General features: G+C 35.3%; 2 protein-coding genes across 4 annotated transcripts in view; both read left to right on the forward strand.

Annotated features, from left to right (window-relative positions):
- The first annotated feature begins 203 nt into the window (after positions 1 to 203).
- LOC115424450 (uncharacterized) lies at positions 204 to 4,173 on the forward strand. Of its 3 annotated transcripts, none has more exons than XM_030141721.1 (4): positions 204 to 281; positions 1,926 to 2,264; positions 2,828 to 2,964; positions 3,885 to 4,173. In XM_030141721.1, the coding sequence occupies exons 1-4, from the start codon at positions 218 to 220 to the stop codon at positions 3,969 to 3,971; spliced, it is 627 nt and encodes a 208-aa protein (XP_029997581.1). In that variant the 5' UTR covers positions 204 to 217; the 3' UTR covers positions 3,972 to 4,173. The 3 variants fall into 3 exon arrangements, with proteins under 3 accessions (XP_029997581.1, XP_029997580.1, XP_029997582.1); XM_030141720.1 differs by lacking the exon at positions 204 to 281 and adding an exon at positions 1,550 to 1,818; XM_030141722.1 differs by lacking the exon at positions 204 to 281 and adding an exon at positions 1,697 to 1,803.
- Positions 4,174 to 15,375: 11,202 nt separating this feature from the next.
- The window catches only part of septin9a (septin 9a), a 71,299-nt gene continuing 68,734 nt past the window's right edge, over positions 15,376 to 17,940 (forward strand). Inside the window, exon 1 of the mRNA XM_030141780.1 lies at positions 15,376 to 15,650. Coding sequence (XP_029997640.1) covers positions 15,632 to 15,650 — 19 coding nt within the window. The 5' untranslated portion in view covers positions 15,376 to 15,631. The remainder of the gene's footprint in view (positions 15,651 to 17,940) is intronic.

Genomic DNA, 17,940 nt, shown 5'->3' on the forward strand with positions numbered 1-17,940 from the left:
ATCTATTTTTTGTTATGTTGATTGTATTTTTTAATGTTCTCAATCACATTTTAGAGCGGAAATGTATGTCAGACTCACAATCAGCTGTTTTCACATGCATGATTGTCACGTTTTGTTTGCTTTTTGGTATAGACTGCTGACCACTGTTTCGCAAAAGCCCACTTCCTGTAAGAAATGGGAAATATAGACTGCAACATATATTATTTTCAGTATCACCATGTCTGCTCTCTGGACACAGATATTTCTCAGTTTTCTCTTCTGTTCAGCCATTTGTGGCTTAGGTGAGTCAAAGTACTTGCATAATGCTTATTATTATTCTTCATGTTCTTCTTGTTAATGAATTCATTAAGCTGAGTAGAAATGTGGAAACTTCATGTCTTTAAATATGTTTATATAACTAAATAGTGTTATACAGAGAATGTATGATCTCTAGCAGAAGCTGATTACTAGTAAAGGATGTAATTTATTACATTTTCCCATTTGTTATATTTACAGTTTTTGGAATTGCTACATTAACTTATGCTCACATATAACTACGTCATTGTTTTTTTTTTTGTTTTTTTTGTTTTTTTTCATTATACTTGATTGCTGTTTGTTTCTTCATTATCTTCTTCTTCTACTTCTTCTTTTCCTTGTTCTTCTTCTTCTTTTTAGTTCAGTACTACTACTTTTTTTCTCTATTACACATTTTTGAGCTTTAGTCACTTTCAGATTACCGTTATCTATCCCCATACTGTCCTGAAAAAATATGTTGATTTTAATGTTTGTGATAAATTAGTAAACACATAAAAAACACTTTTCTTTTTAAAAAGTGCAAAGTGCTTTACAAAAATTCAAGTAATATGGAATTAATAAAAACAACATACAAAAAAATGAAACGCAAAACATATATACCCTAGTCTAATCAAAAACTTAACTATAGTTAAAATAAATAAATAAAAATAACTCTTAACAGGGTGCTTGCGCAGGTCTTGAAAGTCTTAAAAAGTATGGAGTTTTGAAACACTCTTTAACAGACCTTGAAAAATCTTGAATTTTCTGTGAAAGTCTTAATAAAGTATGGAATAAAAAACAAAACAAAACAAAAAAACCTTGTCTATAGAATAGAAATTGAAGGTTAAAAATTTTATTTGTTCCCAAGTAAGTAGAAACTCTTTAATTTTAGCATGATATCAAAAATCCATTTTCACAAAGCTACAAAACAAGAAAGTGCTGGTTCTCATAGTGCAGTACTGGTACTTTCATTTCAGAATGGGGATGTGAATACTTCTCTCTCACACGAATTTGGTCTTTTTGGCTTTTTCACATCCTCACTGTCCAGTCATTTTCACTGTACTTATTCTTCTGCCACTTGAAGGCGCTGTTGTTGTAAAACAGTGATATTGTTCCCTCTGCTGACGCTTCACTTTTGTACAGTCTGGATATGCACTAGTGCAAGTTGTTGTAACATATCAAGCAATGATAACATAATTTTTTCTGGCATGTAATAATTAACAACAGCATAACAATTTCCAGAATTAGTGGTTCAACCTCAAGAAATTACTTGTATTATTTGGTATGTATCACATTACAGTGTATCTGAGCTGTCTGCTGGCTCATTATGCTGTCACGTCTCAGCCACATCAAACACTTTAACCATGTCACGTGTTGCTGTTCGTAATCATACTGGATGATGTGGGTGAAAACACATGCACGCTTCAACTCTAGAGTTAGGTAGAACTCAGGTGAACATTGTCTAAGAGTCACTGAGCATGTCTGCAGTTTGGTTCCATCTCATAACCACCTTCTGTCTGTACAGCACAGGTCTGTGTCAATCAGGTAAGACTGACCACACACAGCCAAAGAATGGAAAAAAGTGGACTGAAATAATTTTTTAGTAGAATCAGGTTGTGTGAATGAGACGCATTTTGTGTTTGTCTTTGCAGAAAGCAGTGGAGTACAATGGAAAAATGTCGGAGAATCCATCACCATCCAGTGCAGGTCTTCAGAAGCAGACATGGATGCTGCAGGTTTAACAAAGGGTCTCAACAAGGACACCGAAATAGCCTTCAAATATAAAAACTCTCCCAAAATTACCATTGCTCCACCATTTAGGAACAGACTTCAGCTTGGTTCAGAGTTCCCCAACATGGACTTTCTCCTCTCAAACTTGACTTCTGCTGACACTGGGCCGTACTGGTGTGAGTACCAGAAGATTGACTCAAAGTCTCCCACTGGGCTCAAAAACGTGGCGGGGACGGGGTCTGTGCTCCTGGTGGTCACAGGTAAAGTCAACTGTTTATGCATGTTACCAGAGGAACCCTTAAGGCTCATATTTTTATTTTATAATTATTTCAGCATCATTTCAACAACAGTATACAATGGAAGAGACAAAGATGGCTTGTAAAATCATTAAAAGATTTAGATATTTATATTGTTTTTCTTTGTTACTGTATAACATTTTCTTACTTTATTAAATATTATATCAGTGCTTTCCAATTAAAACACTATTTTTCATCTCTCCTGCGTGACAAAACAGTTGATTGCTCAGTAAATGTACATGCTTCTGCTTCTGTGTATATTTTATTTTTTCTATATTTTTTATTTTTGCCCATAAAGTTGGAATATTTTCACTTTCAGACTCATTCTTCTTTTTATTTTTATTTATAGACATCATTAACCACCTTTGACCTGGTGCGATGATGTCCCAGTTACACTTTATCTAGCAAGAATAAATCGTATTATCACGATCATTTGACGAGAAGAATCAAAATATTTTATTGCGACTTTATGACCAACAGTGTGTTTTTTAAAGATAAATGAAATAAATGTGTTCTTCTGTTTGCAGACAATACGGTTCAAACGGGTAAAAGCGTCACACCTGGAGACTGTGAGCAACCCAATAACAGCCTGGTTGTGACGTCTGTTGTGATCTCTGCCGCCGTGCTGCTCGGTCTCATTTTGGTCATCGTAGCGTTTATCAAGGTAGATGTGCATATGACATAAAGTGTGTGTTTGTGGGTGTCTGTTTGCTGTTCTCAGCACTTATGTTTTGCTGTGACTCACAAGCGTTGGTGGAACCTCAGGGGCTGTTTTCATGTTCCTGTTATGATGGATATGAGTACTCATCCACATACAGAAGAAAAATGTGTTCCACTCTTACACTCAGTTGTCCTTTCCTTATCAAAAAATACATATGAGACATATTGGAAAGATTATAGAATTGTAAAAGACCCATCCCATGTCACTCTGAGTATGAGTAAGCAAATACAAGATGACAAATGCTCTTCTTTCCCACCTTTTGCAGCACTTCTAAATAAGACACCAGCTTAGTTTAACAGTGCTTCAGCCCCATTGTTATGGCACGTTTTATACAGTGATTTTTTTTTTTTTTTTTATGTATGTTTACATGCTGCTTTCATTACCTGTGTTTTTATTCTTAATGTATTTATTGATTGCATTTCTTCTCATTTTCATTCTCATTGCTTCTATCAGGGATTGATTAATGACACTTCTGATTTTATAACAATTTTTGTGCTTTTATTTGCTTTACTGCAACAACATACTGTGTGACTGTGTTTTTTCCTTGTATTGTCAACATGTAGCACCTTTGTCTATTCTATTCTATTCTATTCTATTCTATTCTATTCTATTCTATTCTATTCTATTCTATTCTATTCTATTCTATTCTGTCCTGTCCTGTCCTATTCTATTCTATTCTGTTTATTTATAGAGCACTTTTCACAGACAGAGTCACAAAGTGCTTTATCAATTCAAATCAGAATCAAATTAAGTTTACAGAGACCCAACAGAATCCTTAGATTCTATTCTATTCTATTCTATTCTATTCTATTCTATTCTATTCTATTCTATTCTATTCTGATGACAGTGTCTGTTGTTGGTAGACCAAGGCCCTGTGCTCCACGTCCAAACCAACTCCTGTCCCCCATAATGATGTTTATGAGGATATGCGTGGAACCATCAGACGCTGAAGAACACCACAGACTCTCAGCAGCACTGAACGACAAGTGATGCATGTGGATCACTGACCTACATCTACATCAACATCTACATCTTAGGTAGGCTCTGCATCAAGAGTGTTTGTCAGCAGGAAGTATTTTAAGACAGTAAGATGGATGAATCACAAAGTGGAGGACGGGAACAAATCCAGCACCATCATTTGTTTAAAAACTGTTGCATTCTCTGACCATTTAATATGGCTGCATTTGACAGAGTTGGAGAGAATGAACCCAGATCTGCAGTATTTGGTGCAATGTTTTTTTTTTTAATGTAAATATTAATTTCAGATTTTTGTAATGATTTATTGTGTTAATAAGTCAAGTGTAAATGGCAAGTACATCCACATGTACAGGGGAATGACGCTATATCTCTCAGGAGACATTAAATTAGTGTTTTAACCCATAAAGACCCAAACATCCACTGTGGACTAAAAGTATCTACTGGTGTAAAATGTTTAATACCTGTTGATCCACTAATCCTATCAATACATGTAAATAATAGGTGTTGAAAGCAGTTCGTCATCTTTTCATGGTCATCAGATATTCGGACGTTCAGAGGCTTCGTAGTGAACGTGGAAACACTGATTCACCAGTAAAAACTTGTAGTTTGATAAATGACAGTGGATGTAGACACTTGGTTTATGTTGAGTTAATGACAGATTTGCTTAAAAAGTCACTTTTTCTTCAGTTTTCTCTGTTTCTGATATAATAACCCTCAACTTTAACCCTTTCATGCATGAATTATGAGAACCTTAGTTGAGGTTTTTTTTTTCCTGAGTGTTTTTATCCCTCTTTAGGCAAGAAAAAAAACAATGCGATTGAAATTTTTTATGAACCTATTTTTCACGGAGTTACAAAAATGTCCACTCAGCTAGACACCAGTTTTTGAAGCAAGAAAACATGTATTCAAAACCCATCATCAGAAAGTGATAAACTGCATGAAAACTATGAAATAAAAACATTTTTCATGCAGCTAATCTGATGTTTTCTCACATTTTAACATACTCTAATACTAGTTATTACAAACTTCATGCAGACAATATGCAAAAAAAAAACCAAACCTTTTTGATTAAGAAAACTGTTGATTACAGTCTAATAACAATTAGCAACTGATTTAACACATATTACTGCAGATCAAGTTCATCAACCTGATCTGCAAAGTTACAGTAATGGTATGAATTACAATGTATTATAGGATGCTGCATAAGCGTCCACTGTGTCGGCTGATATGGAACTAAAACAACAAAACCCATGAATATATAAGAGAAGAGCTGGAGAATAACTGTCCACTGTAGTGACCAGTATGCATGAAAGGGTTAATCTGAGCTTTTATGAACATCTACATGATCAGTGAATTAAATATAGGAAAATACCTGATTTTCACTGAAAAAATGCAAAATAAAGAAGATAATATTATAATAATTGGTGATAAGACACTTAAAGGTTAAATATCAAGGAAACTGCCACAAAGGTAGCACTGGGTCTTTATGGGTTAATACTGTATACAATTCATTGTAACAGTAATCATTGTCCACATTCTATTCTATTCTATTCTATTCTATTCTATTCTATTCTATTCTATTCTATTCTATTCTATTCTATGTGGTCTGCGTATTGTATATTACAGTCATTCATCTCCAATAAATCTGTTTAATTTGTAGCCATGTGTAAATATTTCATTCATAGTGGTGAAATGTTGTGCGTTCCCTGATGAAGCACGGTGGCCAGTTGTGATCCCAGAGCTACAACTAAAAACAAAAAACAAATGTCTAAAAGCCTGTGCTCTTGCTTTCTACAGATGTAAAGCTACAGTGTGCCCTCTGTGCTCCTCACTGAGTATGAGGTGTTATGGTTTTACAAAATGAAACTTCCTCCCTCTGTGGATAGAAATGCCATGTTTATAAATAGACATCACAAGGCAGATTTTCTCATTTGGAAAAAATCCTACTTTTAACTCAGTCAACCACAGATTTTGACAATAGGCTTATGTGACGAACAGTAAACATGTACTGAACACATATGACCTCTTGTAAAGAGAGAAAACACAGCAACACAAATAAAACCACTGTTCTCAAAGTCTCACATATCATCAGCCAAATAAAGACTTCCCGATGTGGTTTTTGCTTCACAGCTGATTCAATGCTACATAGATTTAAAAATGTTCTTAACTCTTTTCCCACCAGAGTTTTACAGTGAGTTGCTAGCCAGCACCTGCCTTTTTGGTCATATTCACTAATCTTTAAAGGCCCACTGAAAGTAAAAACATACTACCTGGGTAGATGAACATTGGGGTTTTCTTTTTATTTTATTTTGGATTTTTTTGACACAGAGCTCTGAGATCATTTTTTATTTTATACATTTTTTTTGACAACTTTGATTTGATAACAAAGAGGACATTACAAACCAGAAAAAAAAGGGTTTATGCTGAATTTAATGTGGTGTTAAATAGATACCAACTGTTGAAGTGAAAGTTAAAGAATTGTTACTCTCATTTATCTACTCCTCCTTGAAAAGTTCCTTGAAAATAAGGGTGTTTTGTTACTTTAACATAACATACTGAGCGTCCTTCTTACACTACTTACATTTTTGACTCTGTCTTATTTACAAAAAGCAACACTATTCAAAATCACAAAATAAAATGATAACAATAACAAGTGGTGCCAGGCACAACAAACCCCGCCCCTTGCATGTGTTGTAGCTTATTTTGGCATCAGTCCAGCTGATGTCATCATGTCTATGCGTGTGCTGATGTCAGCATATGAATTGCCTCTATATATGTGCCAAGTTTGAAGTAAATTGAAATAAAATTGATGTTTTTATAGATGTGTGAAACCTAAATGGGATGGAAAAAAAGATGTAAAAAATTCATAAAAAATTTTAACTTTGACCTACATTTCCCAAAATGCAATCACATCTATTCTGGGTCACTGGCAATCTATAAAACCAATTTGGTATGAATTCAATCAGTAGTTTTGCTGCTACAGACGTTTGGAATATTGTCCATTGTAAGTAAATGAGGGGGGAAAAAAGATGATAAAAATTCATTAAAAATTCAAACATTGACCTATTTTTCCCAAAATGTGATGAAATTCATTCTGGTTCACTGGAAATCTATAAACCAAATTTGGCATGAATTCAACCAGTAGTTTTGCTGCTACAGGCATTTGAAATTCCACCCATTATGAGTAAATGGGGGGAAAAAAAACAATTTGAAAAATGTATTTAAAAAAAAATTAACTTTGACCTCCTGTTCCCAAAATGTAATGAGAGCTATTCGGGGTCAGTGGCAATATATGAACCAAATTTGGTATGAATTCAACCAATAGTTTTGCTGCTGCTGTGCAATCAAAGAAACAGAGAAACAAAAAATACCCCTTGCCTCTCCTTCAGGGGGCGGGGCCATGATAAACAGTTCTAAGATATCCCAACGTTCTCCAAAATGTTAGGGGACACCAAAGACTACACACCAAACTTTACACGAAACATCTCCTAAAGCACCAGATTTCCTGTAAACTTTACATATTTTAAGACATCAATTATTTGTCATTCACAAATCAGTTTAGTCTATTTTTGAAAACTGAGCACCGACACCAACAAACCTTTTTATCTGTTAAGAAATGTCACTCAGTCTTCAGTCAATCCTGCACCGTCCAAGAAGAAAAAGGAGTACAGTGATTTATTAGCAGCGCCAAAGTCGAGCCGGTGCATGTCTTCACTAATGCAAATACTACCTCTTTAGGCTGTGTAAATCAAGAGAAAACTCAAACAATAAGTCAAAACTTGTAACCTCAGAGCTGAAAGACACTGGATGAGTCAACATTTAAAATGTCAGAGTGCAGTTCCTTGTAGCACGATGCAAAACAGGCCGATGTTTATTTCTGTGGTGTGTGTGTGGTCATAACCTGCTACCTTATTTCCCTCAACAGGCAGCAAAAAGCTCAAGTGTGAAATGTATGTTTACGTGTGTATGTGGGTTAAGTGTCTCAGTAAAGCGAGGTGTGAAGACGACGTATATGCAGAGGAAACACTTAGAACAACTTATGACAGTCCAGCAAACAATCAAACCTGCGCTTTGTGGTCAGAAACGGAAACTGAGACCCCCAGCTTACTAGAAAAACATCTCTTGCAGATTTACAGCAAGAGGGGAGAAGCATTTACACCACAATACCTCAGCTATTGCTTCCTTTTTTTTTTTTTTTTTTTTTTTGTTGCTCTGATCAATTCAAAGTTTTGCACCAGGAAAGAAAACTTGTGCAACTGCTGCACTTGTCACAGCTTGATACGGAAATACCAACTGATAAGATGCACCACAGGTACAAAAATACAATGACATAGAAAGATATAAATCTGTTGCAGTTTTACAGAGGAGCTAATGTGACAGGTAGGAATGAAAACATATCATAAAGACCTCAATTCTAAGTAAAAAAAAACCCCAAAAAACTACACATGCAGGTGCTGTTAGCTGTATGTTTTTTAGCTGTTTTAGTGGAAACTGTGACATTCTCTACTGTTTTTTTTTTTTTTGAAGACTGAGTAGGTAGAAGATGAAAGAAAAGTGCTGAGGAAAGGAGTTTTAGACTTTTCCGACAGGTGTTTTCCACTGAATGTGCATGAAGCTAATGTTTAATTATTGATTATATACTATTTTCTCATTTTAATCCTCAAAGACGTAAACAGCCACTGGTGACTTAAAGTATCTACTGATCTAAAATGTTTAATAACTGTTGAACCACTAATTGTTTCAATACATGTAAATAATTCCGGTAAAATGCTGTTTCTCACCTTTTCAGAGGCATCAGATAAGACTCATTTGGATGTTCAAAAGCTCTGTGGTAAACATGGAAACATCCTCATCTTCCAGTTAAACCTATGTTTGACAACTGACAATACTCGTAGACATGTTAAGTTAATATATTTTAATGATATAAAAAGTCACTTTTTCTTCACTTTTCGCTGTTCTGATGTTATAACCTTCGAATTTACTCTGAGCTTTTATCAACTTCTACATGATCAGTGAATTAAATTCTGGAAAATACTTTATTTTCACAAAAATATGCATAATAAATGGCAATGAATCACTTAGGAAAGGTTGGCTGTAGAGAATCAGACTTGGATGTCACCACAAATGTAGTTCTAGATCTTTAAGGGTTAAATTGTAAAATGGTATAACTGTAAAATCTCATTCACATAATGTTTGTAAAGTTTTGATACAAGGTGGAAGAGAATCAAAGCATTTATTGAACATAAACTAAAAAATGTGGAGTTCAACAGAAAGGATGTGAGGGAACAGCAAAATATGGAAGATGAGGTATGAGGGTGCAAACTGGTAAGGAGGCAACAGGTGAGTATGGGATGAGAGATGAGAGGAAGACGATGGAAATTAAAGACGGATGACACAAAGACACAAGACAAGACACGCAAAGACAGGAAGTGAACACACACCAACACACAAGAAGGCAAGTTACAAAATAAAACAGCAACTAAACCACAGACCATGAGTTACTTCTGTGAATACTGTTGCATTGGCTTTTTGTCACATTCTCACCATAAAAAAATAAAATAAAAATAAAAAAAACGTACTCACCTCCTCCCTTTCTTGTGCTTAAATACATGACATGCTGTGTGCCATTCTTACGAACGTAAATTCATAATAATTCAAAGAATATCAAGATGGGACCATTTCTGTAGATGTTTGTGACTTAGTAAGACACATTTACAAATACACTGCATTGAAACACAAATATAAACCTTAAAGCAACTTACAAAGACATACTTTGACTTATTTTATTTTATTTTATTTTATTCTTGAGTCCCTGGACATATTAGAAAAAAAAAAATCAATCCTAAAATCTTCATTGTAACTATTAACATTTTAAAATCACAGAAAAGAAGTGAACAATGCAAAACATCAAGTGCATTGTTTTGTTCTTAACATCTGAACTAACTCACATATATATGGACTAACCCACATATTTAAAGATTAACCCACATACGTAAGGACTAAACCACATATATTTAAAAATTAACCCACATATTTAAAGACTAACCCACATATATAAGGACTAAACCACATATTATATTTAAAAACTAACCCACATATATAAGGACTAACCCACATAAATAAGGACTAAACCACATATATAAAGATTAACCCACATGTATAAGGACTAAACCACATATATAAGGACTAAACCACATATTATATTTAAAAACTAACCCACATTTATAAGGACTAACCCATATTTTTAAGGACTAACCCACATTTATAAGGACTAACCCATATGAATAAGGACTAAACCACATAGATAAAGATTAACCCACATGTATAAGGACTAAACCACATGTATAAGGACTAAACCACATATTTAAGGACTAAACCACATATTATATTTAAAAACTAACCCACATATATAAGGACTAACCCACATTTATAAGGACTAACCCACATTTATACGGACTAATACCTTTATTTAATTCACTATAGGAGTTGAAACCCCTCAGTGGAACACATGGCTTCTGATTAGTTTAGTGCCAGTTTTTTTTAGATCATGTCCCTTCATTTATTTGGTAATGACTTGACAAATGAGTTTAACAAGTTTGCACAACTAAAAGTGGTGATTATGGAAAAAGCATCTTCATAATTGCACAACACACACATATCTTATGTTCTGTGAATTGTAATGACTCACTTGGGGTTTTTGTGCCACTGAAAAACTTCACTTTCATGAGCTCTAAAGAAGTGTTTATCTCCTTTAATCGAATGACGGTAAAGTCTTTTCTATTTGCATCCCATCTGATCATACTGCAGCCTCATATCTTATTACTGCTATGTGATTCAATTTCCTGTTTACATGTTTTTCTGTGTCACCCAGTTTGCAGGTTCTCTCACAGATGTCAGCTGCTGAGGAAGTGTTTCTCTCGAATCTGTCACCATCTTCTAGGCCAATGGCAAAATAAAACTCATCATCATGTCTATTTTATGAAGCTACAGTAACACCAACCACTAGAGATGGGGGACTTGAGTCACATAACTTGACTTAAATTGGGCTTAAGTCACTTTTTTTTTTTAGCAGGATTTGAGGCTTAGTGGACTCACACCAATGAGCAAACTCAGTTTCAACTTGTGGAAAATGATTTGGCAGGAAATCGTGGTTAAAAACATGGTTGATTATTGAAAAATAATTGGGTGATTTCTAATGCAATATGTGTCAAATAGTGTCTGAATGACATAAGAAACAGCCAAGTATTAAAACACCACTTCCTATTCATTTGGGAGACTTGTAACTGATGGTCAAACCCTTTACCTGACAGATCATCTTAAGTTCATAGGACTAGTTGACCTGATATTTGACTTGATTTGCTTGGTTTTAACCCTTTCATGCATAGTGGGGGTACTGTCCTTGGGTCCCTTTGGCCCGGCTGGCTGGGGGTCCTCCCTTCGATGTGGGGGTCCACCTGTCTGTCGGAGTCGGGGGGCCTGGGTGCTGGTCCCCCCGATGGCACGGCCTGCGGCTCCTCCCAGTGTGGACGGCCCCAAAGGTGGCGTTTCCTTGATCCTCAGTGCCATGCCATGTCTCCCTGTTGTGTGCGTGTGTGTGCGTGTGTAAGTGTGTGGGCGTGTGTGTGTGTGTGTGTGTGTGTGTGTGTGTGTGTGTGCGTGTCTAGTATGGAGGGTGGGAGGGAGGGGTTTTCTTTGTAATTGTTTTTCTGTTTTTATTGTGTAATTGTTTTAATTCTGTAAAGCACTTTGTGTTGCATCTGTGCATGAAAAGCGTTCTATAAATAAAGGTTGATTGATTGATTGATTGATTGATTGATTGATTGATTGATTGATAGTGGTCACTACAGTGGACAGTTACTCTACAGCTGTTCTCTTGTATATTCATGGGTTTAGTTGTTTTAGTCTCATATCAGCCAACACAGTGGACACTTATGCATCATCCCATCCACTGCAATTCATACTTTTACTGTAATTTTGCTGTTCTTGATAAACCTGATCTGCAGTAGCATGCTTTAAATCAATTGCTAATTGTTATTAGACAGTAATTAACAGTTTTCTTAATCAATTTTTTATTTTTTTTGCATATTATCTCCATAAAGTTAGTAATAACTAGTATTAGACTATATTAAAATGTGAGAAAACATCAGATTAGTTGCATGAAAAACATTTTTGTTTCATAGTTTTTCTTTTTCCCACTCCAAATTTTTCTTCCTCCCACTTCTTTTCGAGTGTAGATGAATGATTTTGGAATTTTGAATTTGCATGTTTTCTGTAAATGCTCAAAATAAACAAAAAATGAATGAATGAATAGTTTTCACACCGTATATAGCTTTCTTATGATGGGCTTTAAATGCATGTTTCTTTGCTTTAAAAATTAAATGCATGGTGTCCAGCTGAGTGGACATTTTTGTAACTCCATGAAAAACCAGTTCATTAAAAAAAAAAAAAAAAAAAAATCCATTTGCTTTGTTTTTTTTATGCCTAAACAAGAATAAAAACACTCAGGAAACAAATCTCAACAAAGGTTCTCATAATTCATGCATGAAAGGGTTAAACAGACACTTTGGACTGGCTTCAGATGTAAAGGTTAAGACTCGAGACTTGCATGTTGTTTACTCGTGTGACTGACTCCGACCTCTGCCAAGCACAGAAAATTAAGTTTATTCTGATGTTGAATGTCACTTTTTGACTTTTTTTTAAGTTTACACTTTGAAGATGTAATGATGTTCCACCATTACAAAGCCTATTTCACATAATATTTCCTATAATTAGAAAGCACTTTATCCACAGAGAACAGTAACATTTATTTTATTTTATTTTATTTTATTTTATTTTAGCTTATCACCAAATACATAGTATGGGGCACAAACATTATGTCATAACAGAGATAATAATATACATTCAATAATAACAAAATTCATTGAAAAAGAGGTAAAACCCATTTCAAAAAGGCGCCTAATTTATGGATTGTTTTTGATTGTCTGGATTTAAGAAGCATTACAAGCTCATAAATTGATGGATGCTGTGAATAGTATTTTAGCAAAGACTTTTGCCTAAATTCAACAATCTGTTCATTAGTATATTCAAATAAAAGATGGAATTCGTCTATGGAATAGGAAGTAAAAATGCACAGTGTTTTACAATGTTTATTTAAGTTTAATTTGTTGGTTTTGATTTGTTTTTTCATTTTGTTTTACCTCAAACACATGGTTCACTGAGGGGACATGACATAGATTAGTGTCTCCTGGAAAAGAAACAGAAATCCATTGATCTTCATGTCATTTGCAGTTTGTCTATATCAGTTAACATAAAACTAAAGTGACAAAGTCATTGTGTCTTTGTTAAACTTACCACTTCTGCTTCCTGCTGCCAGGGGGTTCAAGCAAAATGGTTCCATGGAGGCTCCGACTCCTTTATATAGTTTTCAAGAGGGAAGGTCCAAGTAGAAAACGGGTCGAGGATATGTATTCTATTATGTAATGTATTTGTTGTAATTATTTATAGGGGTTTATTTATGACATATTTTAGGTGTGGATACATGTATTAAACTATTTTTACATTTTGGTTTTATGTGTAGCTCTATAATTATTGTACATTGTCATCGCGTGTTAAAGATCTGCTTATTAGGCAAAACATTCACCTACGGGTATAAAAGTCATTCTATGTTTGAAGTGTGTGGATAGTGGTTTAGGAACAAGGTAAATTTTATGGTGAAAATGATGCCAAAGTAAAAAAAAAAAAAAAAAAAAGAAAAAAGATGAGCAACAAGATCTTCATGTTTCTGTGTCTGTCATATGTTTTTACAGAAAATATTCACATTTCTTCTACTTTTTTTCCAGTGAAACAACTGACAGACTGATTGATACACATTAGCAATAAATAAAAATGCTAGTAAAATAACAACAGTGGGTATTTGTACAGAAACTAGCACAGTGGTTCCCAAACGTTTTTGGCTTGTGACCCCATTTTAATACCACAAATTTCTGGTGACCCCAGACATTCAAAACAGAGACAGGTTTTTTTGTTTTTTGTTTTTTTTTACTAAAATTAATTTGTTTTTGATCATGTAATAGTTTGCTATACTATGTTGTAAATAAATGTTAATTTTAGACACATTTAATCTATATAATGTATATTATTATGGACGAAGGCAGAAAAGCCAGGTGTAGATTACTGCACAAAGTGAGAATTTTATTTTCCTTGGTCAGTATATGTACAGTCAGTCCAGCTTGGATTTACAAGGCTGACAATTAATACTGAAAAAAACAATAACTCAAACTATGAATTATGAAAGCGCTGCAGCATCTGAAACTGACCACAATGAACATTTGAAAGATAAACAGTACCACAGTGCTTCAGTTTCAGCTTTTATGTATTGTGATTGTCTCTGTCAACTCACCATATAATTTTTATTAGTAATCTTTTTTTTTTTTTAAATCAATTATTAGAAATTTCAGGCAACCCCATTTGAATTCCAGGCGACCCCATGTGGGGTCCCAACCCCAAGTTTGAAAAACAGTGCACTCACAGAATAGAGATGAATGCCTGGCTCCTCCTGAGGTGTCACATATTATCACGCTTTCAGATATATTAGATCATTTTTGTCATTTATGGCAGAAATCACTCTGCATAAATACATTTTTGGGGGGTTAATACCTGCATACATGTGCAGACAAGTAGGATTTACTTTGTCAAAGATGTTGAGCTGAAGGAAATGAAACCTGACATCAGCCACAAGAGGGCTCTGCTGCTCAGAACCGCCGCTCTCTGTGGCAGGATGTGAGGCTGAACCAGAGCAGGTTGCCACAGTTTGACACACGGAATTTGAAAAGGTCAAAGGTCGTGGGCACAGCTGAATATGTCAATAGATGTGGGCTTACTCCATACTTACACAACACAGCTCCACGCAACCGAAACGTTTATATTCCAAACAAATTGTCCACACAAGCGCGCGCACACACGCAACTATACACACTATGTTGCCCATACAAACACGTGGTGGTGTGTGGTTGATCACAAAAATGAAGGATTTTGTGCTGGTGTTCTGTCTGATGATCTGTTGGATGTCAGTGCGGTTATCTCCCAGTGCGCGCATGCCCTCTTTACCTATTGCGCAACAGATTGAGCACTGTTGAATTTCAGGATTTTTTTTTTTTTTTTGGTGTGTGTGTGTGTGTGTTTTATTTTCTTAAAGTGGATTTCAAACCACAGGCACACAGCAAATATTATTCAATGATAGCTGCCCCCATTCAAAAGCCTTTCCTAAACTTTTTTTCTGATATGTGGAAAGTAAAGGCTCCAGTTCCAGTTAAACCACTCCCGCTCCTGGACTGGGCGTGCGTCAGGAGCGCAGGTGTGATTGTACCCATTGTCAGCAGACTGTCTTCCCAAGTGGTTCGCAGAGAAAAGACGGGAACATAGGAAATCCTACAAAGAAGTGGATTTAGGATAAGAAATCGTCCAGGAGTGGGAGTGAAGACAGAAAAGGAGAGATTAGAGCACACCAAAGGAACAACCTGGGAAAGTTACAGATGCAAACCACCCTCTGATACCCCACTGAGAAACCGGAGTCATAAGCCATTCAGGTTTTCATACTGAAATACAGCGACAAGCAGAGGGAACTTCTGGAATCATGAAGAAATCATACCCAGGTGAGCATATATAATGTTCATGTATGAGTATAAGTGGAATAGTTGCAGCATATTTAACCCTTTCATGCATAGTGGTCACTACAGTGGACCATTATTCTACAGCTGATCTCTTGTATATCAGTCATGGATTTTGTTTTAGTTTCATATCTGCCAACACATGCATCATCTCATACACTACAACTGATAACATTACTGTAACTTTGCTGTTCTTTATAAACTTGATCTAACATGTTTGAGTGTAAATCAATTGCTTGTTACCATTATTAGATTGTAATTAGCAACAAAAAGATGTGGGTTTTTTTTGCATATTATCTCCATGAAGTGAGTAATGACTCATGTTAGAGTTTGTTAAAATGTGAGAAAACATCAGATTAACAGCAATAAAATGTTTTTATTTCACAATTTTCGCACAGTATATCAGTAAATACTTGTTTCGTTGCTTCTCTGGTGTCCAGCTTAGTGGACATTTTTGCAACTCCATGAAAAACAGCTTCATGAAAAACTTTCACTGTTTTTTTAATCCCTAAAGAGCAATAAAAACACTGAGGAAAAAAATATTGATTAAGGTTCTCATAATTCATGCATGAAAGGGTTAAATAAAAATGCAAAAGTCTGGCAGTAAAATCTATATGATCGTAAATCATGAATAATTTACTTTTCAGTGCCCCTTAATATATGCATAGAATTATTCTTCTTATATGTCTTCTATTGAGTTTTCGCTTTGCAATAGTGCCCACGCATTGATCAGTGGGTGTGGTTATAAAACAGTTGGTGCAGGTTTGAACAGTGGCACAGACAGATGAGCTCAGTCTAAGTCCAGATGTTTTCTGTGTTGTGAAGATACGAGGTTTGTGCAGGATCTGTACACTTGGATAATGGGATATACACAGCCATATTGGTTTTATTGACTGACAGCTCCTCCCCCCCTGTAGAAGTATGAAGATTTCTGCATCTACGTCCATTCCAATCATACAAAATTTATAACAAAACAGCACTGATTTCACACCAAGCCTCACATGGATTGGCCTCACTATACCTAACAGCTCCTGAACCTTTCTTCTAGCTGATGTTCTCTCTGATCATCTGATAAAGGATGTGAATGTGGTTTTGCAGTCGTGGCTCCTTTTAGTCTGATCAGCTGGATGAGTTTTGTGTCTTCGACTGCTGCTAAACTCTTCACCTTTTTCTAACCTCTGATCACATGGCGCTTTTTTTTGTGTATATCTGGTTTCCTGCTTAAGTTTGTGTGTTCTTGGTTGTGTTTGTTTTTAAGACTGAAAGAACAAATGTGCAGAGATAATGTACTGTCCCTTTGGGGACACGCTGTAGAAATAAAAATATCATTATTATTGCGTCTTTACAGTTTAGGTTTAGTGTTTTCTGACAATGGTTGGATGTGAGTGTTGTTAATTCAACTTTTAGCAAAAAAAAAAAAAGACCTCTGAATGACTGGATTATGCCCACGAATGTAAACTGCTCAAAGACACCTTAATGCCTCCTTTTATTTTTTGCTCCTGTTGTTGAAGTCAAAAGAGACACCAACTTTTAAATCCTGGATAACAACAATGATGGATACCTTTCACTTAGAGAGGATTAGATAAAAATATCATTATTATTGCATCTGTACAGTTTAGGTTTAGTGTTTTCTGACAATGGTTGAATATGTGTGTTGTCAATGCAACTTTTAGCACATAAAAGACCTCTAAATGACTGGATTATGCCCACGAATGTAAACTGCTCAGAGACACCTTAATGCCTCCTTTTATTTTTTATGAATAGTTAACTACTGTTGTGGAAGTCAAAAGAGACACCAACTTTTAAAGCCTGGATAACAACAATGATGGATAACCTTTGCTTAGAGAGGATTAGATAAACACTTAACGACAAACTGGGAGAATTTGAAAAAAATTGGAAACCAGTGATGTCATAAATGGAAGGGTCAGACAGTTAAGATCCACTATATAAGCAGTAGTGGCTCTGGGGATGGGGAGGGGGGTTCGTGGGTTGGGTGAGATGTTAAATTGTGCGTGTGTATTTTTTTTTTTTAATCTATCAATGCTGTTTTCTTTTCTTTTTATTTCTGAATGTGCGTTTATGTTGATATCAAAAATGAAGCATAAAGTACCAGTCAGGGGATCTCAAATCTGTACTATGATCAGGCTTCCCTATAAAAATATCTGAAACACACAAACACACACTAATAGTTAAGACCACTTTGTCACCCTTTAATACTGTTTGCATCATGTCTTCTTTTCCTCAAACACTGCTTTCTATCACCTCCATGTTCTTC

The sequence above is a fragment of the Sphaeramia orbicularis genome, chromosome 8 (assembly GCF_902148855.1).
Source record: "Sphaeramia orbicularis chromosome 8, fSphaOr1.1, whole genome shotgun sequence".
In the NCBI taxonomy this organism is placed as follows: Eukaryota; Metazoa; Chordata; class Actinopteri; order Kurtiformes; family Apogonidae; genus Sphaeramia; species Sphaeramia orbicularis.